General features: G+C 33.4%; 1 protein-coding gene across 9 annotated transcripts in view; it reads left to right on the plus strand.

Annotated features, from left to right (window-relative positions):
* The window catches only part of BLTP1 (bridge-like lipid transfer protein family member 1), a 194,488-nt gene that overhangs the window by 116,097 nt on the left and 52,670 nt on the right, over positions 1–25,721 (plus strand). For 8 of the 9 annotated variants that reach the window (XR_015726479.1, XM_045799043.2, XM_045799042.2 and 5 more), the window contains 9 exons: positions 2,370–3,076; positions 3,495–3,740; positions 4,340–4,433; positions 6,564–6,614; positions 9,598–9,804; positions 11,254–11,492; positions 16,209–16,453; positions 18,987–19,092; positions 25,019–25,116. Coding sequence is in view for 8 of the 9 variants with exons in the window: in XM_045799043.2 (XP_045654999.2) it covers positions 2,370–3,076; positions 3,495–3,740; positions 4,340–4,433; positions 6,564–6,614; positions 9,598–9,804; positions 11,254–11,492; positions 16,209–16,453; positions 18,987–19,092; positions 25,019–25,116 (1,993 nt within the window). In the remaining variant the exon portion in view is untranslated. The remainder of the gene's footprint in view (positions 1–2,369; positions 3,077–3,494; positions 3,741–4,339; positions 4,434–6,563; positions 6,615–9,597; positions 9,805–11,253; positions 11,493–16,208; positions 16,454–18,986; positions 19,093–25,018; positions 25,117–25,721) is intronic. The other variant, XM_045799045.2, reaches the window with a different exon arrangement.

Genomic DNA, 25,721 nt, shown 5'->3' on the forward strand with positions numbered 1-25,721 from the left:
CTAGAACAGTAGAGTATCAACATTTCTACAGTCAGCTCTTTCTTCTATAACTCCATTTACTTTTAATTTCACCACCAGCATTATCATTTTTTTGTTTTGTTACTGCATTTTTATCTTTGCTGTCCAACACTCTCTCTAGATTATTGATTTTTGTAAAATGTCATGTGGGTTTATCATGAGGAGGCAACACAACTACGTGCTTTACTGTCTGTGCATGAAATGAATAACAAATGTACATTGACCAGTCACTGACATACATAATGTGATTGGTTAATGATCATGGTGTACATCTATTACGTAGTGATTTGTGTACTGAAGAGCTAGCAGCAACTTTGTACTCTATGCAGTTATTCACAGTAAATTTTAGTTTACCCATGTTGTTAGGGAACTGGTGTTATATAACTAAACCATGGTAACTGAAATCCATTCACATTGGAATCATCAAATTCAGACACCAAAGCATTAATACCAACTTACGCTCCCTAATTACAGTTAAAAGCTCTGTGTTAAACTTGTATTTCATTTGCAATAATGTGTGTATATGTATGTATAGATATACATACACATACAGTACACACACACAGTGTATATATCATCTGTAGATATAATTAGGTTATTCATAATTAGATTATATCTGTATATGAATAATTATAGTTACTGCCTACTTATTGGCTTACTAAATGCTATATAATACTGCCTGCCACACACTAGACCTTCATCTGACCATACTTTCTTATGTTCACAGAGAGGTTCTTTGAGCGACTTTGAACTTAGCTGTGTTTGATCTAGCTGAACCTAACACTCCTTTTCATTTTCCTACTATCACATCATCTCTGAATACTCTACATTCTTATTACTAGCCCATGGTTAGCTTTTATTTCTCTGATCTCCTATAATTCCACCTTAAACTCTATTAATTTGGAGATCTTTGTCACAGTACACTTTTTCTGGCCATTAATTTCAGTTTGTTTGTTTGGTTTTTTCCCAACATTTGGAATGTTATTCATTCTGTTAGTTACTGTACATTATTATTGGGTTATAATTTCTTGTATAAACATATATATCCCATCCTGTAAATCCAGGACAGCTGTTAAATCATTTAGCATAGGTTCTGGCATGTAGAAGTTCCTATAAACATTAGTTTCCTCATATCTTTGCTGTCTCCAGACAAGATAGTTGAACATATTAGGGACTTAAATAATTTTAAAATTTAATTTTAACTTTGGCTCTGCAGTCTACATGCCAGCTCTTTATCTGTCTGGCTACTTTTGTCTTAAGTGACTGCTTCATTATATACCAATGTTTTTCCCCCTTTTACTTAAATCTTCTCTCTTCAAGACTTTCTTGCCTCCCTTATATGATTTCAATTCTTGTTTTTGTATTTGCAGATTATTTTAATTTCTTTTGAGTCTTCTCTCTCCTGTCCATTCTACTTCTCAAAATCCAGTCTTTCCTTCTCTGACTACACACTTAGCATTGATTGTAGTCTTACTGTGAGCTTGTACATTTTCATGGATTATACTCCAAAGTGGGGTTTTTCTTAAAATAATATTCATTAAAGAATTATTCTCTATAAAATCTTTAAGTTAAATTGAGAACATCAGAGCAGCTTCTGTTTCTTTTTTCTATTAGAAAACTTTGACCTATATGACTACACATTCATATTGTACATGGAAGAAGAGGGAAAAAAATACCTTTTTTTTTACAATTTTGGTGCCTGAGGTTTATTGTTATTGGTAGCTGGTTTACAGATATCTGAGACAGTTTTGGCTTTTAAATATTAAAATTGACTATAATATCCATACATGAAAGTTTTCAGATAAGCAGGAGGATTTGCCCAAATAATTTTCATAGTTTTTTGGTGTGCATTTTTCATTTCTTGTTTCCAGTTGCCTTCCTCCCCACTTACATCTTGGCAAAGTAAGCCAGCAGGGTTTCAATTCAAATAGCAAGTTGTATAAATGTGATGAGATTAAATATATAAACAGTATATTTAACAGAGAGGGAGAAGATGGTTAAGGGAGGTACCATAATTGACCTATAATTGACTTTAAATTCCATTACCAATGGAGTATGCCACCATATTGGCAAGAAAAAAATGTTTTATTACCTCACTGAAATAATTGACATAAATCTGATTTTAACTAGGCAGTTATGGAATAAGATCAAGAGGGAAGATTTAAGGCCTAGTTTCCAACATATAAAAGGTTGGCCTCATGAAAAAGCATATTATACTTAATCTCTTGCTTAAAACTATCTAAATAGTTTATAATATGTTTCGCCTTTTTTGCTAATGAACTAATAAAGATTGTGCAGTTCTGGAAAAAAGGAAATAAAATCTTCTTATTTTCTTTTTTCTGCATTTTTAGGCAAGGTCATGTGAATCTTCCTCCACTTGAGTTCAAACCAGCATTAATGTTGGAAACCTTCAGCATCAGTGCTGTTGTAATGGAAAAGTCAGTGTGCACCCCTCAGAACTCTACCAGTGCTCTTTCTTTTCATGATCTCAACAAACGGTATTATAATACTTTTCACTGTAACTTTACTATTTCTTGTCAGTCAATAAGCCAGCATGTAGACATGGCTTTGGTTCGTCTTATTCATCAATTTAGTACAATGATAGATGACATCAAAGCGACTCAGACTGACATTAAACTCAGCAGATATACAGCTGGATCGGCTTCCCCAACACCTACCTTCAAAACCAGAAAACATCGGGATTTTCGCTCATCTGATTTTAGCCGCAGTTCTAGAGGAAGTCTGAATGGTGGCAATAGAGTAAACAACGCAAAGAACAAACGGACCAACAATGAAAATAACAAAAAGGAATCTCGAAACAAAAATTCGTTAGGAAGATCTGAAAGAAGAACTTCAAAAGTGTCTAGAAAAGGTTCAAAAGATGTGGTGGACCATATGACTATTCATATGGATGACTCTGATTCAATTACAGTGTCAGAACAAAGTGAGCCTTCAGCTGAGTGCTGGCAGAATATGTATAAATTACTTAACTTCTATTCACTTATCTCTGATCCAACAGGAATATTGGAAAAATCTTCAGAAACATTTGGACCAGCAGGTAATGGATATCTTTATATTTGAAAAATTTCTTTTTGAAACAGCAATAATACTAAAACAGACAGGTTGTCGATCATGTTTTCTTAATGTTATAAGTAGATAATTGAAATGCCAAGAAAATTGCCGGTCACCCATGGAGAGAAAATAGTAATGGCAGTCAGATAATTTGCCACCCTATTTCCTGTCCTTCCATACACAGTATGGTCTGAAAGATTCAGACATACCTACTTTCAAATATCTGACTATTATTTACTGTCAGTATGATCATGGGAAAATGTTGAAAAACTTAAAAAATCATTTTGGTGAGGAAGAAGGCTGGTTTGGAATATGAAGAAAGCTAAGATGGCATTTGGAGTGTCCTCTGATTTCACATTTCCTATGTAAATCTCTGTGTCTTGTTGTTTTGTTTCGTTATAAAGGAGTTCGGAGCCCTACAGAACCGACATGTAAAGTTGTATTTGAGAATGAACAAGACAGTAATAGTTTGACAAAGACACAGAGGAAACGTAGCTTGGTGACTTCTGAACCTCAGCATGTTACTCTAATAGTGTTTGGGATTGGCATGGTGAACCGCACACACCTGGAGGCAGACATTGGGGGGCTAACAATGGAATCAGAACTGAAGAGGATCCATGGCAGCTTTACACTTAAGGAAAAAATGAAAGGTGGGATGATTTTCTAACACTGTAGTGCAACTTTTCTGAAAAAGCCAATGCCATGTCTCTAAAATTCCTACTTGGCAGTTTTTCTTCAAAAAATGAACTTTCCCATTTATATGGATCAAGAGTGCCACTTTATATAGTTTCTTTTCCTATTTTTTAAAATTTTCCAAGGTTTCTGCACCTTGGAAGGTTTCCAAGGTTTCTGCACCTTCTGCACACTTTAAATCTGAGATTTAAAATGTCATTAGGCTATTTAATGCTATTAAGCTATTTAATACATGAATGGCATATTAAACAGTATATTTGGTATTATTCCAATTTTGATATATAATATATATATATTTGACATATAGAGTGTCATATAGACATACAAAATATATATGTATATATATTGACATATGTATATATACATATATATATGAGAATACATAGAAATAAGAAAAAATTTTTAAAGTAGTTCTGAAATAATTTAAATTTTATTATAAATAAAACTTTAAGTTATCTTTTGTCAATGAATGTATTATGGATAAAATGCAACTTTAATACAAAGTACAATTATTTTATTTCCAGATTTCGTATAATTCTTTTTTCTTACATTTAAGATGTTTTACATCAAAAGATGACTGAAACGTGTGCCACTGCTCATATTGGTGGGGTTAATATTGTGCTGCTTGAAGGGATTACACCAAATATACAGTAAGTCTGTCAATTTTTATTATTTTCTTAAGCTTGTTCATTACAGTTTTATAGGAAACTTAAAATTCACTGGATGAATCCCATACATGCTGAGTTTTGAGATGTGTATACATTATGTTACTAGATACTATAGTTCTGTCATTAAAAATATCACCAGGGGCGCCTGGGTGGCTCAGTTGGTTAAGTGTCTACCTTCAGCTCAGGTCATAATCTCCAGGTCCTGGGATCGAGCCCTGCATTGGGCTCCCTGCTCAGCAGGGGAGTCTGCTTCTCTCTCTCTCTCTCTTTCTCCCCCTTTGCTCCTCCCCACTGCTCGTTCTCTCAAGTAAATAAATAAAATCTTAAAAAAAAAAAAAAGGTATCACCAAATAAAATGTTTTCAGAAAAATAATTTTTTCCCTTTTTACAATTGGTTTACTACCTTCCCAACACCTCCAAAAAACTAAGTCTAGGTACACTGTTAAGATTGTAGAACAAGAAAAAATGATTACAGTGCAAACTTCAGTTAAACGTACAACATGCAGAAGCTTACATAATTCAAATAGTTAAAATTTTAGTCAAAGAATACAGACTGTCTCTTGATTTTATGTTAAGTAATCATGACTTAAATTCATGCTGGGTTTTAAAACATCTTCCCATTTTTCATTTAAAGAATTTAACAATAAAGCCTATGAGACTCTTCTGATAAATAGGTAAACTTTTTATAGTGAGTATACCGTACCATATCACTTTTCTTTTGATTCTTTGCTCTTAACCTCTTCTTTATAAGTCCTACTCTTAGAGCTATTCTGAGTTGTTCTGATAATAATTACCTTTCAGTACATTCAGATCATTAACCTACTATGAGTATATTTAACCATTGACTTTGTTCATACGCTTGGAAGTATGTATCTTAATTCCTAACTTCCTTTCATTGGAGCAGCTTTATGTTGTAACTACAAAATATGCTTTGATGATTTAAGTCAGATTTTGAGAATTTTCTGTTTCTTAACTGGTTTCATAACTAGTTAATGTTCTATCATATAGTGAATCTGTTATACTAAATACTAGAGGATTTTGTTCAGCTGCATAAAAATTAAGTATTAATCATATATTGACTAGTGATAGTTCATTTCGTATTTTAAACATGGGTGATGTGATAACTCTTGGAGAACATTTCCTTGGAATGGATAGTTAAGGCTTTCTGGGGTAGTTTGGACCTATAAACCTAGAACCAAAGAGTATATTTCATTATAGCTGCCTACGTAGTCTAGATCACATTTCCTGAGCAGTCTGGAAATACCAGGAAATTACAGTAGTTATGATAGACAAGATCTTTTCTGATCATTCAATGTGGGAGAAGGGGGATTATGATATAGTCATTGCAGTCTTAACAAGTACCTACTTGTGAACCAAGAGCCTCACATAGATTATTTTATTTAATCCTAATCCGAATCCTGTGAACTGGGGTGTTTGATCCCACTTTACAAAACAATAAATTGAGATTCAGAAAGATGAAAGCGTGTGCCTAAAATACCTAAAACCCTGCAGTCAGAATTGTTGTCTGAACCTGTGCTTCTGCTAAACATCACCACAGACCTTCAGTTCCATGGTTCTTTGCTGGCTCTAAATTGAAAGAACCATGGCTACTTTAACCTATGCAGCAAGTAAAACAAATTTCTTTCGTTGTCTCAGATGTCTTAGTTATTCTATCCTCTTGAACCTTTTATCTCTATTATCTGTTATCTCTTAAGGGCTTCAAATAGTCTCTAGACTTGCAAAACAGTATTTATAAAACAGATTTTTAAAGAAGTATTATATAGTTATATTTCTTGCCTTTGGAAAAAAACAAGTGAAGATCCCTTAACTTTTTTTTTTTTTTTTTTGAAAAATAAAGGTTACTAATTATTCACTGCCAAACTCTAGTAGTGTTAAGACTTTCTGGATTTATTCTTTTGTTTTTCATTTCTGATTTCAATTAAAAGGAAATGAAACTAAAAAAAAGTTGAAAATTTTCTTTGAGGGAAAATTTTGAGAGTGAGAAATAAGAAAAGCATTCCAGATGATTGGTCATACTGTAACTAATTTATGTATGAATGTTTATTTGCTTCCTTTTTGTTTTCCTGCTTTCTCTTGAATCTTCATCTGTAGACTGGAGGATTTTCCTACATCTCCTACAAGCACAGCCAAACAAGAGTTTCTGTATGTCATATTTTTTTTCCCCCATGGGCTTTGTGATTAACATAGTATTGAGTAGTTTTAAAGAAATATTTAGATATCTGCATGACTGTGAATGTATGTAGTTGTTATTTTGTAGCTTTAATGTAGATCCTTTTATAGATTAAAGCTTACTGACATTCAAGGAACACACAGAGGTAAGGGCTACCTTTTGGTAATTCACACTTTGTTTTGTTGTTGAAAGATTTTAACACTGTAGTTGTGTGTTGCTTGTGCTTTTTTAAGACATGTCACTGTTAACATTTATATCATCATAAATCCTTAAGGTTTGATGTGATAATAGAAACTAAAAAGTTTCACTTGTGTATGAGTTTTCACTAATTACAAAGATAATTAAAACATTAATATATGAAAACATTGATACATCTCAACTTCATAATTTTGTTTTTAAGTTGAGGAGAGTTAAAAAAAATAAGATGAGGAGAGTTTACTAATCTGTTGACAGATTTTATGTATGGCTTTTACTGTATGTGCTTTTATATTTTGAGTGGCTTGATTTGACCCGGGTATATCTGATATTTTGTGGTGGTGAGCTATACTAACGAATATTTAAGTATTCGTTACCTAAGTCCTACATGGGGATGGAGATAGAGTAGAGATAATGAAGCCCCAGAGTAAATCCTCAAATTATTCACTCAGCCTGTTGGATAGAGAAGGACGGAGCCTGCATTTAAGACCCTATAGCCTGGACTCAGGAAGTGAAAGAAGATGGGGAAAAAGTACTTGCCTCATTAGGCACTGTGGGCAATTGTAGCCGATCACAGTGGATCTATCAGAACCTTGTGAGGGTGGACCACCACTGTCAATGAATTCTTTAACAAGATTGTTTGGTCACTTGCCATGAACTTTTTACCTGAGGCATGCCTAGGGTGCTACAAGTTGTTATAGTCTTCTCTTCAGAGAGATTTTGACCACTTCTTTCTGGTGTAAAAGTCTTATATATACTATATTACTGTAGGACCTAGATTAAGTGAAAACTCTCTTCAAGGATTAAAATAAAATTATGAATAGATAACTCACCTAGCAGCTTGTAAACTAATTCTTCATTATGGGTCTCCTTGTGCCTTTAAAACACGCAGTTTGACAGGAGTTAATGTTAATCAGACATCCTCTGTAGTTTCTGGCTCAGTTTGATCAAGATAGGTCTATCATGTTGTTCAGCTCAGAAGAACACCGCTCACATTGTAGTGGTAGGCATCGTTTACATAGACTACAGTGTGAATGGACAGCACAGAGCACCCGAAGGCCTTAACATCAGAATTTTCACTGGAGCTATCATAGTAAGATCCACAATAGGAGAGCTATCAGCCGTGTTAGCTTTCCATTCTTACTTTTGCTATATACGTGAAATTCCAGTATTGTAGTCGTGCTTATATAATCACAGGTAATATTTAAGCCAACTTCTATAGATTGTAAAGGTAAAAAACAGTGAGAGAAGTATAGAATTTCACTGTCATGATAGCAAGACTTCTTTGTATGTTTATTTTCATTCTGTAGATGGATGCTGTTCACAAGTGAAAGTCATTTGCATTTTAGCACCATCTGAGTGTTTTGGCTTATGTTGAAATTGAATTTAAAATGAAATTTCATTGATGATAAAGTAGCTTTATTATAATATTTAAGAAGAGATTCCAAATTCAGTAACTACTCAGTGTCCCAGAATCTACTCTCATGCTGGCTAGACCAATTTCATAGATTACTTTTTTTTCCTAGTCAGTGATAGTCTCTGAAAAATAGTTGCCTTTGTAGAAGAAAGCCATATATTTGTCCAGTAATCATTTTTTACATTTTATATAATACTTGGATTTCAGTGTAAATAATCAACACCTCTGATAGAGCCATTGTTGTTTCTCAAGGTTTATTTTAATAGAAGTTAAATGTGATAAATTGTTTAGATCCTTGAGACTGTAAATAAATTCTCAGCAAATCCTCTACAGCCTAAGTAGAGATAAATGTATGTGAACTTACCTGTAGTTAATATGAAATTTGCATTTTATGTGTTGTTTTGCTAAATCTATTTATTGTCAAGAATCCTTTGCCCATTTGAAAGACAGTATTTTTGTTTAAAGCTATTCTTTTACTAACTGGGCCTTTAATGGTGCAGTTCATTGATGTGAACCTCTCCATTCTAAATGTCAAAACTACTTTATCATGGCTTCTACATACATGATTTATCACATGTAATCTGTGGAATTCCACAGCTATAATGTTGGGAGTCATTCCTCTGCTGTACTTCTTTCTGCTCATTAATTTCACAAAATTCAGTGAGTGCTACCATGCTCAAGGTACTGTTGTAGGCATCGTAAGAGAGAACAAGAAATCAAAAAAGATAGTATATCTGCTTTATGTCTGTATCAGTAAAGCTTACTAATTTTAACTAAGTAGTAGTTACTTATTATGAATTGGACTTCTATCATTTCTTGGACACTTGTTGAAAATTTAAAAAAATGGAAAACAGTTAAATTTCTTCCTTGTTAATTTCTTCGAACCTAGATGATTAATGAATTCCTTTGATTAGATTCTAAGAAGTATAGTGAGTATTTAATTGTATATTCAGCATTTATGCTTTCTTAGTGGTTACACATATCCCTAAAATAAACTGGGGGCAAAAAGAGGAGTTCTGAATGGAGGAAAAATAAAAATGGAATTTTGTGTGCTGTACACATGTAATATGTCAGTGTTCATTCTTTTACTTATTAGCCCATATATGTTTTCTTCCATAAACTCTATTAAAGATATAGAATGATTTTCAGTGCAAACAATGTAAAATAAATATACTTCAATGTTTTTATAAGACATTCCCTCAATATGTGATTTAAATGCATGAAAAATCTTAAGTCATTTAGTTCATTGAATGATTTAAAAGCATTGTCTTACTCTTAAAATACTTTTTCAACATTCCGCTTTATTTGGCTATATTTTAATGGTCCTCCTTCTTTATTAATAGAACTGTAGTGAAATGTAGTATTGCCAAGTCACAAGCCCTCTACAGCGCCCAGAGAGGGTTGAAGACTAACAATGCTGCGGTGTTCAAAGTAGGAGCTATCAGCATCAACATTCCCCAGCACCCTGCCACCTTACATAGCATGATGGTTCGAAGTTCCCACCAACTATCTAAGCAAATCTCAGATCTTATCAGGCAGCCTTCTACAGCGTAAGTTATTTCTTCAAGTTCTGTGGTTCTGTGTAATACTTTAAATTGGTCTTTGGTGTGTTAGCAGTAGTTCGGAGAAAGACAGAGGGTTTCATCCAGATATTGACCAATATGAACTACGATGCAGGTGGAAAGTAGCCACATGTGTTTGTGGGAGAATCATATTGGGTATAAAGTACTTTGTCACAAATGCAATTATCAGCGTTCTCTATTGCATCAATAAAGCTTAAGAGATCCTGGAGATTTGTGGGCATCATAAGAGGTACTAAAAAAAAAGCAAATTGACAAATTCTGGGACTGTATCAATTCTCATTTACTTGAAACTCATTGAAATTTATGACTTCATAGGTTTAAAAATTACAGTGGCCAGTTATGTCCCCTGCATGGTTTTGTGTTGTCCTATGAAATTGTTGTACATGGTTCAAGGCAGGATATGACCATGCCACATAAATATTTTAGAGGGCAGAAAACTAGACCTTTGTACATTGGCTTCTATTCCCTGTGTCTATAGCCCTTATTCATGGGTCTGCATTGTTAAGCGTTATTCCTGGTCCTTAAAGCTATATAACTAATGAATAATTAATAAAAATATGATAAAAGGTAAAAATGCTGTCTTATTATGATCCTCTTGCCTAACCTATAAGGTAGAAAAACATTAGTGTCTTTTTACAATGTCCTAAGGCAGTGATATTTCTAATTGTTCTATATAGATCTTTAATTCTGACATAATATTCATCTCTGGTTGAGTAAGTAGTAATAATTTAAATATGTTTCTCCTGTCAGTGGAATATGGAATCCAAAATGTGTACATAAGACTTAGTTTAAAAATATGCTAGGGAACTTTTCCTTATTATAATGTATTGGCAGCAGAATGTAATAGTTAAAAAAAATCAGACTTGTCAGAGCGAGTTAAAATCATGGTTTCACCATTTTCTAGCTATGCTTCCTCATTTGCAAAGCAGATAATCGTACCTACTCAAAGGTTTTTGTGAGATAAATGAATAAATGATATAAAAGACAGCACTAAGAATATTACCTGGCACATAGTAAATACTCAAATAATTATTGTTATTGTTGATGTTGTTATTAATAGTAGTAATGACAGTAGTGGCAACAGTAGTAATATTACCATCAGTAGTAGAGTGTACAATGCTTAAGTCATAGAATTTGGAATCAGACAAACATGAGTTTTAACTCTAGTTTCACATTAATGATATGAATGGCCTTGACAGTATAACATTTGTTTGTATTGTTATTACTTCTTATTTACTTTCTTAGATCATCATTTTTCTATGGCTTTTTTAAGGAAGTCTTCAGTGGTCTGGTATTAGAAAACCTCTGTTCACAGTTAAATTTTGCTATTTTTCATTGAGAATTCTAATACTTTCCTACAATAAAATGGTAGCTGTACTAATTGTATCTTTTTTAAGTTATTTTTTTGCTTTATAGCCCACAGCCCATGAAAGAAGATATTGCAACACCCCTACCTTCCGAAAAAACTCCAACAAGTGTTAATCAAACTCCTATTGAAACAAACGAATTTCCTCAGCTACCTGAAGGTTTAGAAAAGAAGCCTATTGTTCTTAAATTCAGTGCCATGTTAGATGGTATCGCCATTGGAGCAGCACTTTTACCATCTCTGAAAGCAGAATACAAAATGGGAAGAATGAGAAGTCATGGAATGACAGGTAACATTGAATTTTGAATTCAGTCTCTTAAAATTTATGATTGGTTTGAGAAATTACTAATATTTTGATGAAAAAGTGCATTTGGTTTTGAAGATATTAGATGAAAATTTAAATAATTTTAATCAGACCACTTTTAAATTTCATTTATGATGCTCTTCAGTCAGGTAAAAAATACCAGTTATACCTTCCTTGAATGACCACACCTGGCTTTTATTTGAACTCTTCAGAGCTGTTCAACTATTGAGGCCATTTCTGATCAAACTTAAGTTAAACAAATTTCCCCATCTGTTAGTTTCTTTATAGTCTGAGTAACTTGGTTTATCTTCTCATTGGGTGAAGTTAGCACAAATCAGAGGTTATTTGTCTTCTTCAAAATAGCTACTTCTATAAGGTATTGGGATCCTTGTTTAGTCTCTCCAGAAAATTTTTGCTGCTGTATTTTTATTCTGAAACTTATCATATATACGAAAATGTGTAAATTATATACACACAGTTTCAAGAATAATAAAGAACTGTGACCTTACCAACCTATTACACAAACTAAGAATGAAAACATTACCAGTACTGTGAAGGTTCCTTCAATTATCACTACCAGATTTTCTTCATGACTGCTCATGGAATAACCACTAACATGAATTTTGTGTTACCCAGTCCTTTGCTTTCCATTATAGTTTTACCACATGTGTATATACTCATAAATGGCTTATATTTTTAACTTTATTTGTATGGACTCCCACTACTGTATTTTTTAATGGGAAAATTTTTTGCTGTACATTTGTCTGAGATTCATCTTTTCATTCATTATCTGTGGTTCATTCATTTTTCAGTGAGACCTAATAGTCCATTAAGTGATTATATTACAGTTTATCTACTCTATAATCGATGGACCTTTGGCTCATTTTATATTTTTGCTATTACAGTTGTTCTCACGCACATCTCTTGGTGCACATGTGCACGAGTTTCTCAAGGATATTTACTTAGGAGTGATACAGCTAGACTGTAGGGTAAATGCATCTTCAGTTTTATTAGAAAGTACAAAACTTTTTTCCAAAGTACTTGTGTTCACCAGTATTTACTGTCCCTCCAGTATTAGATGAGATTTCCCATTATTCCACATCCTTGTCAACATTTGGTATATTCTGACTTTTAAATTTTTGCTTTGTCTGGTAAATGTGGAATGGTATCTCACTGTGGTGTTAATTTATATTTCTGTAATTGAGCTAATTTTTTTTTGTTATTAAGATATCCTTTCTATGTTTTCTTATATGAAGTGCCTCTTGATGTTTATTGTTTTTTGCCCATTTTACCATTGAGTTATTTGTATTTTTTTTGTTCATAGGAATTCTTAATATGTTTTATATGTTAAGCTTTTAATATTATAAGTTTAACATACCTTGTCTTCTCATTAGAGGCTTATTTCACTTTGTTGTCTTTTCACAACAGATGTTCTTAATTTTAAAGTAACTGAATTTACCAGTATTTTCTTATGTGATGTGTATTTTTATATCTTAAATCTTTATCTTCTCTTACATTTTCTGTTAAGTGTTTTTAAATTTTGCTTTTTAAGTTCTTAATCTATATGGAATTATTTTTTTCTTTAGTGTGGATTTGTCTAATCATTTACTGCAGCATTACTTACTGACTGATCTGTACTTTTTTTCAGTTGATACATAGTCCACTTTTGTCATTTCTTAAGTGCTGATATATGTGGGGTCTGTTTCAGAGTTCTTTATTATGCTTCATTGACCTATTTGCACCACCTATTTACAGTCTGTTGCTACCTGACATTTCCTTTTTAAGGAGTTATCTTGGTTATTCTTAATTACTCGCTCCTTCATATGCATTTTAGAAATCAGCTGTCAAGTTCTCTGAAAAAGCCTATTTGGATTCTTAGACAAATTTAATTAAACCTGTAGATTTACTTGGGGAGAATTTACAATATTTTTTTGTGTTTTTGTTTTTATTTTTTTAAAAGATTTTGTTTATTTACTTGGCAGAGAGAGAGAGAGAGCACAAGCAGGGGGAGCGGCAGGCAGAGAGAGAGAGAGAGAAACAGGCTCCCTGCTGAGCAGGGAGCCCGATGTGGGGCTTGATCCCAGTATGCTGGGATCATGACCTGAGCCAAAGGCAAGATGCTTAACCAACTGAGCCACCAAGGCAGAAAATTGACAATATTGATTAATGCAACATTTAACCCTTCTATTCTTGCATATGTACTTCTTTGTCTCTTTAGGTCTTCCTCAATGTTTTTCTATAAGGTTTAAAATCTTTCAACCTAAGGTTTTTGTGCCTCTGTTACAAAACGTATTTATTTGTATAGATTCCTAGGTACCTTATGCTGTTGTTGTTGTTTAGTTACTACAAATGGGATATTTCGTAAAATGGCATTTTCTAAACTGGTGGTGAGATGTACAAATGGGCTTAATCCTTTTATGTTAATTTTATACTCACCACCATAGTAAACTTTTTTTTATTGCTAATAAGATTCTTTGGAGTTTCCTAAGTAAATACTTGTACCATGTACAAATGATACTTTTGTTTCCTTTCCAGTCCTTAAGAATTTTTATTTCTTTTTTTTAGTGTGCTTCTGCTACAAAGTTCAGAAAAGGGGGTACTGTGGGCATCCTTGTCTTACTCTTATTTCTTAAGAGAATATTTCATCAGTGAATGTGATGTTTGCTGTAAGGATTTGCTAGATACCTTTATCAGGTTAAGAAAATTGACTTCTATTCCTAGTGTGCAGAGTTTCCATGAAGAAAAATTGGTGAATATTACCAGATGCTTTTTTCTACATCTATTGAAATTAAAATGGTTATTCTTCTTTATGCCATTAATATACGTTGTATTACTAGTTTAAAAATGTGCATACATACACATATATAAATATACACATGTGTATTTATATATATTTACATGTATGTCTATTCCTACGCCTAGCATTTTGAGTTTTCTTTATCGAGAGGGATTTTTCTTTTTTTTTTTTTTAAAGATTTTTATTTATTCATTTGACAGAGAGAGAGACAGCCAGCGAGAGAGGGAACACAAGCAGGGGGAGTGGGAGAGGAAGAAGCAGGCTCATAGAGGAGGAGTCTGATGTAGGGCTCGATTCCACAACGCCGGTATCATGCCCTGAGCCGAAGGCAGCCGCTTAACGACTGAGCCACCCAGGCGCCCCGAGAGGGATTTTTCTGAACATCTAGATCTTTTTATTACTAGAAAGAGAAGCACTATGAAGGGAGTTTCCAGATTTGGCAGTCTCAGAAGTATTAGGCCTTCAGATATTGGCCTGACAAGAAATTAGACTCATCTTGGCCATTTATTCAGGGCATCTACGAAATATAAGACTCAACAGAGACAGTAAGTCAAAAGCCAAATAGGCAGTCTGGAACTGGGAAGATAGGAATATTTAGGAGCAAAGTAAATGTACTATCAATTATCTAGACAGATAAGAACACATAGTTCTTGGAATGAAGGAAAGGGACAAAAATAGTAAAAGAATGACTGTACCAGTGATATGGATTGACCTGAGGCCTAGGATTACTTTAGTCTTGATGTTTTTATTTGGTAATGCTGGTGGTAGTAGTAGAAATGGTAATTACTGTGGTAGCCCCCACCCTTGGCATCCTGCAACTGATGGTCCCTGAGTCTGCCTGATTGGCGTTAGGAAGAGAAGATCAGAGCAGTCATGATCTTTCTGGCCATTCGCAGTTGCACACAGCGCTTGGTGAAAGAGCTTTTTTTTTTCTATTTATGCCTAACTCATTCCAAGTATAAACATTATTGTATAATTAGTGAATATAGCAAACGTAACATATAGGAGTGATCTTTTACTAGTATTTTGAAAAAAGGGAATTATTTCTGGCACAATTGAGAACACTTGGAATATTTATTAAATTATAATATGCATGTAGGCAAAATAGGCTATTTAATGATGTTTGAATGGAGAGAATTGGTAATGTACAGAACAGTCTAAGACTTGGTTGGAAAGGAGTGCACGTGTATACATTACACAGTATATACAATGGGCAATAATAGATCTTGATTTTAATAAGGTTTCTTCTAGTCTTTAATGCCTTCATAAATAGCTGGAGAAATATGGCTTGAATAACATTAAAGGTTGTATATTTATAATTGTTCGAACAACTGCATGCCAAATTGTTGATATTTAAGTGTTTAGAACCACGAGTAGTTTTAGTAAACTAAAACTCATGCCATATCCTTATTTGGTATATGGTCCCATTAAAAATTATTGTTAAGGTCAAAAATTCATGTGTTTTTATAATTTTATACCTGATGAATGTTTTCAGTGAGTACAATGATTTGACAATTTTCACTATGTCCTTCCATTCTAAATCAGGATCAGGTGGCTAGTTGTTGGGTGCTCACTTCTCTGTTAATAAAGCAGAATGAATGTGAATATGGAATATAATTTTTTACACTTAATTTCTCTTGTTATAAATCTGTGATAAAGGCAGTTTCTTTCTGTTCTTTCTGTGAAATAAAGAACATTTGTAGGTGTTTCTCTGGCACCTAGTAGGCTTAATAAATAATACTTGCTGGCTTAATAATACTGACTCACTCTTTATAGTACCCATATATATTTATAAGGATATATTTTATTTGGGATATGTATGCATTTTTTTAGAAACCATTTTTTCAACAAAGGAGTAATGAGCACCTGAACAAACAAACAGTAATATTTCTTATTTCTTACAGGTGCACAGACCAGGTTTACATTTGAGCTGCCAAATCATAGATTACGTTTTACTTCGAAAGTTTCTGCCACGGATATGTCAACCATTCCTCCTTCTGCCAGTCTCAACCTTCCTCCCGTTACTATGTCAGGGAAATATATAATGGAAGAACATGATAGTTACTCAGATCAGGTGTGGAGTATTGACGAACTACCTTCTAAACAAGGGTACTATTTACAGGGAAATTATCTACGTTGTGTGGCAGAAGTAAGTCTACTTTTTAATTTTCTTATGTTGTCATTTAGGAGTCTTTAAGCTTTAGGTGTACCAAACTTTTAAACAAATCATTAAATCATTTATTCTTACAGAATTTTATACCAAATCTGGGGTGTGTGTATGTACGTATGTATGTATATATCTGTCTCTCTATAGTTTCATTTAAATATGCTTTTTTAAAATTAGTTATCTTTGAATTTGTATTTCTTACATTAGGTTTCATATCCATCTCTTTAATACTTTATGGTTCATTTGATTATAAAAAAGCTGGTAGCCTTTATATGCCTTGACTTGTATAATACTTAAATCAGTCCTAAGAGGCTGGTATATTTGTTCTCATTTTGTAAGTGAAAAAACTGAGCCTTCAGGAAGTTGGTTACATGATTCATCAGGAATACATAATTATTAACAATCTAAAGGTCATACAAATAAAATAATTACAGTTAAATTCAGACTAACTTCTTTACTAAGGAAAGTTGAAAACCAGCATACCTGATTCTATCATTTTTTCACTTTATATTGGTACAACTGTCATAAGTTTAAAAAACCTTCTAATGCATATTTTTTACTTGATTTGTGTTAAGCAGGTCATCTGTTGTTATACTAATTTAATACCGTAGAAAATTGAAGCTGAGAGAAATTAAATAACTTTTCCTAAATCTTTCCACTATCAGGTGTGCAACGTGGATTCATACACAGTGCTGTCTCTCAGCTTACTTTGTCATTTGTCAGAAACAATTGAAACTTTATCAAAAAGCAGTTTTCTAACTATTTATTTTATCAGTTTTATTCTCTAGAATGTGAAGCATCTATGAGAATGCTCTTTGAGTTCTTTGCTAAAAATATTACAGCTATGGGAGATATTTAAGTCTGGTTTACCTTCTTTTGACCTCGCTTACCCTAGCACCTTTCTAAAAGTTGAGATTTCTTTATGTGAAAATGAGTATACAAAAAAAAAAAATAGTGTACATGATTCTAGAAGTCAGATATTTATTTAAAAGGTAGATTATAAAGCATATTTCATTTGTGCTTTCTATTCCTTTTTTTTTTTTTTTTAAGATTTTATTTATTTATTCGACAGAGATAGAGACAGCCAGCGAGAGAGGGAACACAAGCAGGGGGCGTGGGAGAGGAAGAAGCAGGCTCATAGCGGAGGAGCCCGATGTGGGGCTCGATCCCATAATGCCGGGATCATGCCCTGAGCCGAAGGCAGACGCTTAACCGCTGTGCCACCCAGGCACCCCTGTGCTTTCTATTCTTAAAAAGAAGTGCTTCAAACTCTAGTTTAGCAATACTATTCTTAATGTCTCATTTGGCAGAAAATAAAACAAATCTGATGTAGTATATTGCATAATTCCTTACTAATATTAGCTATTAGAAAGGTATAAAGTTGGTAATTGGGGAAGAACACAATCCCAGATTTGCTAAAAATGCAGTTAATTACAAACTCTTGAAAGAATCTAAGGTTGCATTCCTCAGACAGTTGCCTATTTTACTATGGCTTGAAATAAATACACATGAAAATCATCTTAGCCCATTCTGTACTACTCTATACAAAATAAAAAGTGGCCGGTGCAACTTAGACTTTATGTGATTTCTCATAAATCTATTTTGCTCTCTTAATTTTTGATCAAAATATGAATGCTAACAAAGTGGCAATTTTGAAGCATTTGCCTTACTCGTAAGTGTGTTTCAGTCTGTCTGTACTATAATACTCAACTTCAATTAGGGGCTGCTTTCTATTTAATCTATTCTTCCCAGAAATCTTATGCTTTATACTAATTATAGGGCATTTATTAGAGCTGATTGAGTATATCTGATTTGCTGTTTCATGCGAAGTAAGCCTCATGAGAGTCATGATTTTGTTTTTATCCACAGCTATATCCTTAGCATCTAATTAGTACCCAAAGTAGATGGTCAATAAATATTTGAATGTGCAAATAAGTTTACTTTCATATGTAATGATATTTGTCCATGGTTCTAACACTACGATAGTAGTCATTGAAAATAAATACTACTCTAGACAAAATTACAGTTTTGAAGTTAACCGGTTATATAAAGTATAAATTTCATTGAAAGATAGAAAAAAGATACTTATTGGGGTGCCTGGGTGGCACAGCGGTTAAGCATCTGCCTTTGGCTCAGGGCGTGATCCTGGCGTTGTGGGATCGACCCCACATCAGGCTCCTCCACTATGAGCCTGCTTCTTCCTCTCCCACTCCCCCTGCTTGTGTTCCCTCTCTCGCTGGCTGTCTCTATCTCTGTCAAATAAATAAATAAAATCTTTAAAAAAAAAAAAGATACTTATTGGCTACTGTTATTAAAAAAAATTAAAAAATGGCCCATAGTAATGTCAGACCAGTAAATGTTGGGCAATCTGAATATTTTCTAACCTTTTTTCAAATAATATGTAGATAATTCATTGTTTTTCTTCAGACTTTTGGATGACCTATGTGAGCAAAAGATGTATTTACAACAAATACAGTCAGTATTGTTAATCTAATATGCTGACTTTGTTTGGCAGGTTGGTTCCTTTGAACATAATCTCACAACCGATCTTCTAAACCACTTGGTATTTGTACAGAAAGTGTTCATGAAGGAAGTTAATGAAGTAATACAGAAAGTTTCTGGTAAGATAATCTGGTACCTTGTAATATAGAATATATAGCAGATTTTTATTCTCATCGGCTACATGATGTTCCATTTATCTGTGGTATGAATATTGATCCTATCATTTAGATATAGTTGTTGAGTAATTCCCTAAAAACTCTGCATTCCTTTTCTGGCTTTTCCACCTACAGATTCTTTTGCTTATTACTTTGTCATGTGTAATATATACATTCATGATTTATAAACTTCACAAAGCTCCTTTATGCTTCCTCCCCCACCCCCACGAAAAGAGCCAATAGTGTATGTCTATTAGCCAAACTAATCTTACTCATTTGGGAACAAGATTTAGATCAATATAAGATTTTGACTTTATACCATATGGTGACTCTGCTTGCTCTCTGGTAAATCATCTGTAGCAACCCTTATCATGTTTTTGCTATGCACCAAGAGTAGATTATAAATGAGCATTTTAATCACAGTTTTACATTTAAACAGGAAATATATGTTTGATTTAAAAAATGTTTAACTGACCTTTAATTCACAAGATAAAGTATTAAGAGGTATTAGGATGGAAAATAAGTTGACTCTGCATAAGAATTCTCAAGGCTAAATATTTCCAGTATGGATGTAATCATGTTAAAATAATACTGAAACCACATCTGTAAGTTGCCATCAAGAGGAGATTCCTCCATGTTGATGAATAAATTCATTCATTTAAATGATTTACTGAGTAAGTGTCTGGGTATTCAATTATAATTTTAATGAATTCTGTGAATGATAAGAACAAGGTGCTGTGTCGGTGTCAGAGGAGACTCTAATCTAGTTTAAGAAATCAGAAAAGGCTATACAGAGGAAGCCATATTCCCAAAACCTCATAAATGAAATCTGTTTGGCAAGAAAGGAGAGGTAGAGAAGATGCAGGCAGAGCTTATGGACAAGTATTCAATAAGGTCCCAGAGGGGGACAAAACTTATTGCAGTAGGGAATTAAGTTATGTAGTACACATATGAACAACAGATTTTCCTGATTCTCATGGGCTGCTTCTGATTTTATCTGAAGTCAGGAAACTACTAAGTGATTATATTGAAGCTCAGTAGAGCTATAGAATTTCACAAGTTAGGTTGTAAAAAATCAGATCAATTGGTAGCCTTGGAATTTTTCTGAAAATGGTTGATGACAAACCATTAAGGAAGAAAAAAAATAAATAGCAAAGCCCTTTCTGCCACTGAAGGTGCCTCTGTTTGGGGAATATACAGAAGTTTTGATGTGGCCCATTTATCGGGACCACATCAAAATCACATTAGAACATTAAGATACGGAAGTAAAGAATATTTTAAGCTGGTAAATTTTTATGAGTTCTAAAGTATATTTTCAAGTCTGTTATTGCTGAATGTGTATAATGAAAAAATATGTAGACTCTTAAAGTAACTAATTTTGTATCTTTCATGGTTAAAAAGCTAGCATTGTAGAGTTCTAGTATCAGACTCGCACTGTAAGTTGCCCTTAAAGTGGTTTTGATGAAAGAGAAAGAAAGGCTTTTCTTAATCGTCAAATTGCAGTCAGTGAGGAGTACCACGTATATCCCTAGGTCTATGAAGAATGAACTGGAAAAGAAGACTAGAAATTAATATTCTAACCATGAAGATTTCCTAATCACTGTGAAGAATTCAGAGGCAGAATTCTGATACTAAAGTCATTTAGTGGCTAGGTCTGATCCCTGAACCATTCCTTCATGACTATAGAGTGAACTCTAGGAAAATAGCTGGAAGTAAGTCATTTATCATCTAGCTAGCCCCAGGACCTCATGGAGCAGAGATTTTACAAAACCAGAGAATGTAACATTTTATTGAGAGGGAATACTTTGAAACCTTGTAGCCAAGTTTCTTAGTATTCTAATCTCTGTATTGCTTCCCTACTCTCCCATCATCTTCATAGTTATTGTCCTTTTTCTTTATTTCTTACAACTTTTCCTCATGCTTTTCCTTAATATTACGTTTAGCTCTAGGACATTTTCTATTGTATAGAAATACTCATTTACAGCAATCATTAAGTTGTTAGTAAAATTATTTTTTTGAGGAATCAATTCTTATAATCTTATTTTCCTTGGACTCCCTGGGTTTTAGAAAGATGTAGGTATGCATTGACCTAGTAAACAGAAGAGATTTAGTTTTGAATATGGACAGCCATCTTAGAAACATATAAGGAAGTTACCTTCTGAGAATTGGGCCAGTTATATATTTAATTCATAATGAGGTAAAAAAACTGCAGAGTTAATATGACTAATAGTGTCTCTCATATTTCTATAAGCTTAAATTGTTTAGTATAATTTGTAAGAGGCAGAGCTCTTTTAAATTTTAAGAAAAAAATTTTCTATGACTAGATAAAAGATATTCAAGGCAATGATAGATCAACAAAACAAATAGGCTTTTTAAAAAATAAACTTATTAGAGCAATTTTTGGTCCACAGCAAATTGAGGGAAAGTTACAGAGATTTCCCAAATATCTCCTGCCCCCAGTTCTGTATAGCCTCCCCCATAATCAGTGTCCCCCATCAGAGTGGCACATGAGTTACAACTAATGAATCTGCATTGGCACAGCATTATCACCCAAAGTCCATTGTTTACATTAGGGCTCACTCTTGGTGTTGTACACTCTGTGGGTTTAGACAGATGTACAATGACATGTACCTACCATTATAGTATCCTACAGAGTAGTTTCACTGCCCTAAAACTTCTCAGTGCTCCACCTAATTATCCCTCCCTTGGTCACTTCCACATTTTGGCAATTATGAATAAAGCTGCTGTAAACATCTGTATGCAGGTTTTTGTGTGGACCCTACATTTTCATCTCCTTTGGATCATAACCAAGGAGTATGATTGCTGGATTATTATATGGTAAGAATGTGTTTAATTTCATAGGAAACTACAAAAAGTCTTCCAAAGTGACTGTACCATTTTGCATTCTCACCAGGAATGGATGAGGAATCTTGCTGCTCTGTATCCTCATCAGCATTTGGTGTTGTCAGTGTTCCAAATTTAGGCTATTCTAATGGGTTCGTAGTGGTGTCTTAGTATTGTTTTAATTTTCATTTCCTGATGATATGATGATACTCTGTAAAGGATCTTATCTTGTACTTATTTGCCATCTGTGTATCTTCTTTGGTGAGATGTCTGTTAAGGTCTTTGGCCCATTTTTTAATCAGGTTGTTTGTTTTCTTGTTGAGTTTTAAGAGCTCTTCGCATATTTTAGACAACAGTCCTTTATCAAATGTGTCTTTTGGAAATGTTTTCTCTCAGTTATGGCTTGTCTTCTCATTCTCTTGACGTTGTCTTTTGCAGAGCAGAAGTTCTTAATTTTGGTTAAGTACAGTTTTTCAATTCTTTCTTTATGGATCATGCCTTTGGTGTTGTATCTAAAAAGTCATCACCATATGGCAGGTTATTTAGGTTTTCTCCCATGTTGTTTTATAGGATTTTTATAGTTTTGCATTTTACATGTAGGTCTGTGATCCATTTTGAGTTAATTTTTGTGAAGGGTATAAGGTCTATGTCTTGATTTATTTTTTTTTGCATGTGGATATCCTGTTATTCCAGTACCATCTATCGAAAAGACTCTTTCCTTTATTGTATTGCCTTTGTTTTTTGTCAAAAGATCAGTTCACTGAATGGGTCTATTTCTGGGCTTTCCATTTTGTTCCAGTGATGTATTATTTGTCTGTTCTTTCACCAGTCCCACACTGCCTTGATTACTGTAGCCTGTAGTCTTGAAGTCAGATAGTGTCAGTGCTCTAGCTTTGTTCTTCTCCTTCAATACTATGTTGGCTATTCTGGATCTTTTGTCTCTCCATACACACTTTAGAATCACTTTGTTGATAGCCACAAAATAACTTGCCAGGATTTTGATTGGGATTGCATTGAATTTAAAACTGAAATTGGGGGGCGCCTGGGTGGCTCAGTCATTAAGCGTCTGCCTTCGGCTCAGGTCATGATGCCAGGGTCCTGGGATCAAGCCCCGCATCGGGCTCCCTGCTCAGCGGGAAGCCTGCTTCTCCCTCTCCCACTCCCCCTGCTTGTGTTCCATCTCTTGCTGTCTCTCTCTCTGTCAAATAAATAAAATCTTTATTAAAAAATTAAAAATTAAAAAAAAAATTTTTAAAAACTGAAATTGGGAAGAACTGATATCTTGACAATATTGAGTTTTCCTGTCTATGAACATGAGATACCTCTCCATTTATTTAGTTCTTCTTTGATTCTTTCCTCAGAATTTTGTAGTTTTCCTCATGTAGATCTTGTACATATATTGTTAATTTATACCCGATTAACTTAATTTTTTGTGGTGCTAATGTAAATGGCATTATGTTTTTAATTTCAAATTCCACTCTTCATTGCTGGTATATAGGAAAGTGATTGACCTTTATATATTATTAACCTTGCATCCTGCAATCTTGCAATAATCCCTTATTGGTTCCAGCAGTTTTTTTGTTAGTTCTTTCAGATTTTCCACATATATAATCTTGTCATTTGTTAGCAAAGACAATTTTATTTTCTCATTCCCAATTTCTATCACTTTTATTTCCTTTTCTTGTATTATTGCATTAGCTAGGACTTCCCATATGATGTTGAACAGGAATGGTAAGAGGAGTCCTCCTTGCCGTGTACTTTATTATCCAAGTAGGAAAGTTTCAAGCTTTTCACCATTGACCATATGATTTTAACTGCAGATTTGTAGATATTATCAAATTGAGGAAATTTTCCTCTATTCCTTTTTACTGAGAGTTTTTATTATGAATGGGTGTTGGATTTTGTGAAATGATTTTTCTGCATCTCTTTCTTTTTTTTTTTTTTAAAGATTTTATTTATTTATTCGACAGAGATAGAGACAGCCAGCGAGAGAGGGAACACAAGCAGGGGGAGTGGGAGAGGAAGAAGCAGGCTCATAGCGGAGGAGCCTGATGTGGGGCTCGATCCCACAATGCTGGGATCACGCCCTGAGCTGAAGGCAGACGCTTAACCGCTGTGCCACCCAGGAGCCCCTCTTTCTTTTTTTTTTTTAAGTCTATCTTTTATTTAAGTAATCTCTACACCCAACGTGGGTCACAGACTCACCACCCCAAGATCAACAGTTACATGCTCTTCCAACTGAACCATCCAGGTGCCCTTTTTTTTTTTTTTTAATCTCTTGATAGGATCATGTGATTTTCACAAGGATTGTGATGGATTGCATTAATTTGGTTCCCTAATAGGAGGAAACTTCCCATCCCATGTATATATGCTTCCTGGGATGATGCTAAACTCAACATACATACAAAAAGATTAATCATTTTAAGATGGAAAATTTAAAAGATAAACAAATTTTTTTCATCAAGGGGACAAAAAGTAGAAATAAAAGTTACACATTAAAATATTAGAATATTATTTCATGGATGCCGCATTGCCTGGGCAATAAATGTAGGACTCTACCCCAGGTCCCCTACCCCATTTTTTTAATTTGTAGGACAAACCTTTGCTGTCACACTCTTTATTATTATCACCTTTTACCTCATTTTTAAAATTTAACCACCTTTTATTTTTTCTTTTATTCTTTTTTGTTTGTAGCACATCTAAATGTAAACAACAAAGTTCACATTTTTGATTGAAGAAATTAATCCAGTTTGCTTTTTTCCCCATCAAATACGTTTTCTGAGATATATAATTACATGTGGTTAATTATATACATAATGTTTTTAGTCCTTATAAAATGTTCTTAATAAATGCCTATATATGCAGTGTTATCCCTAATATATATATCTGTGTCAGTGAAATGTGACATGGCTACAGTTCCCTATTAAAGATTGAGTTAATGATCAGAAAAAAGAAAATAACTTTTATTTTTTTTAAATGCACAAAATAATTATTATTTTCCTCTTAAAGTGATTGCCCAAGACCCTCAATTATTTAATCTCTTTAGGTGGGGAGCAGCCTATTCCTCTTTGGAATGAACATGATGGAACAGCAGATGGAGATAAGCCTAAAATTCTACTCTATTCCCTGAACTTGCAGTTTAAGGTAACGTATAAGTAATTACATTTTTCGAAGTATTTTTCTAAGTATTTAATGTATTCTAGTTATAGAAAATTTATATCATACATAAATATGCAAGTAGAAAATAAAAATGAAGTATGACCCCATCCACTCGAGAAAAAGCTTTAGCAATCGAATGTCCTTTAGGACTTTTTTCTATTTGTATTTTTATATATGCATATATTTATGCATTTTAAAAGCCTTGGATACCTTTCCATGTCAGAGCATATAAATCAACTTTATTTTCCTTAATAGCTGTAATATTTATTATACAGTTGTAACAATTTATTTAACTACCCCCTTCTGGTAAATATTTTGATTTTTTTTCTAATTATTATGTTATGAATTACTCTGTAAGAAATATTTTGTACATTTGTCCAATTAACAATAATACCTTAATAGAAACCTTAATATTTCCAGTACTTAAGATTTCAGTGTTAAAAATACTATTACCAAGCAACTAATTATAATTAATGTATTTAACTCATGAACAGTTCAGATGGTAAGTACAAAATATTAAAATGAAATTTAATAGCTAAAAAATTCCCTACTAATATGAGAAATTAAAGAATGTTGCCAGTTTTATCAGC

Source organism: Ursus americanus, chromosome 13 (genome assembly GCF_024610735.1).
Source record: "Ursus americanus isolate L20-20 chromosome 13, mUrsAme1.1.p, whole genome shotgun sequence".
NCBI classification, from domain to species: domain Eukaryota; kingdom Metazoa; phylum Chordata; class Mammalia; order Carnivora; family Ursidae; genus Ursus; species Ursus americanus.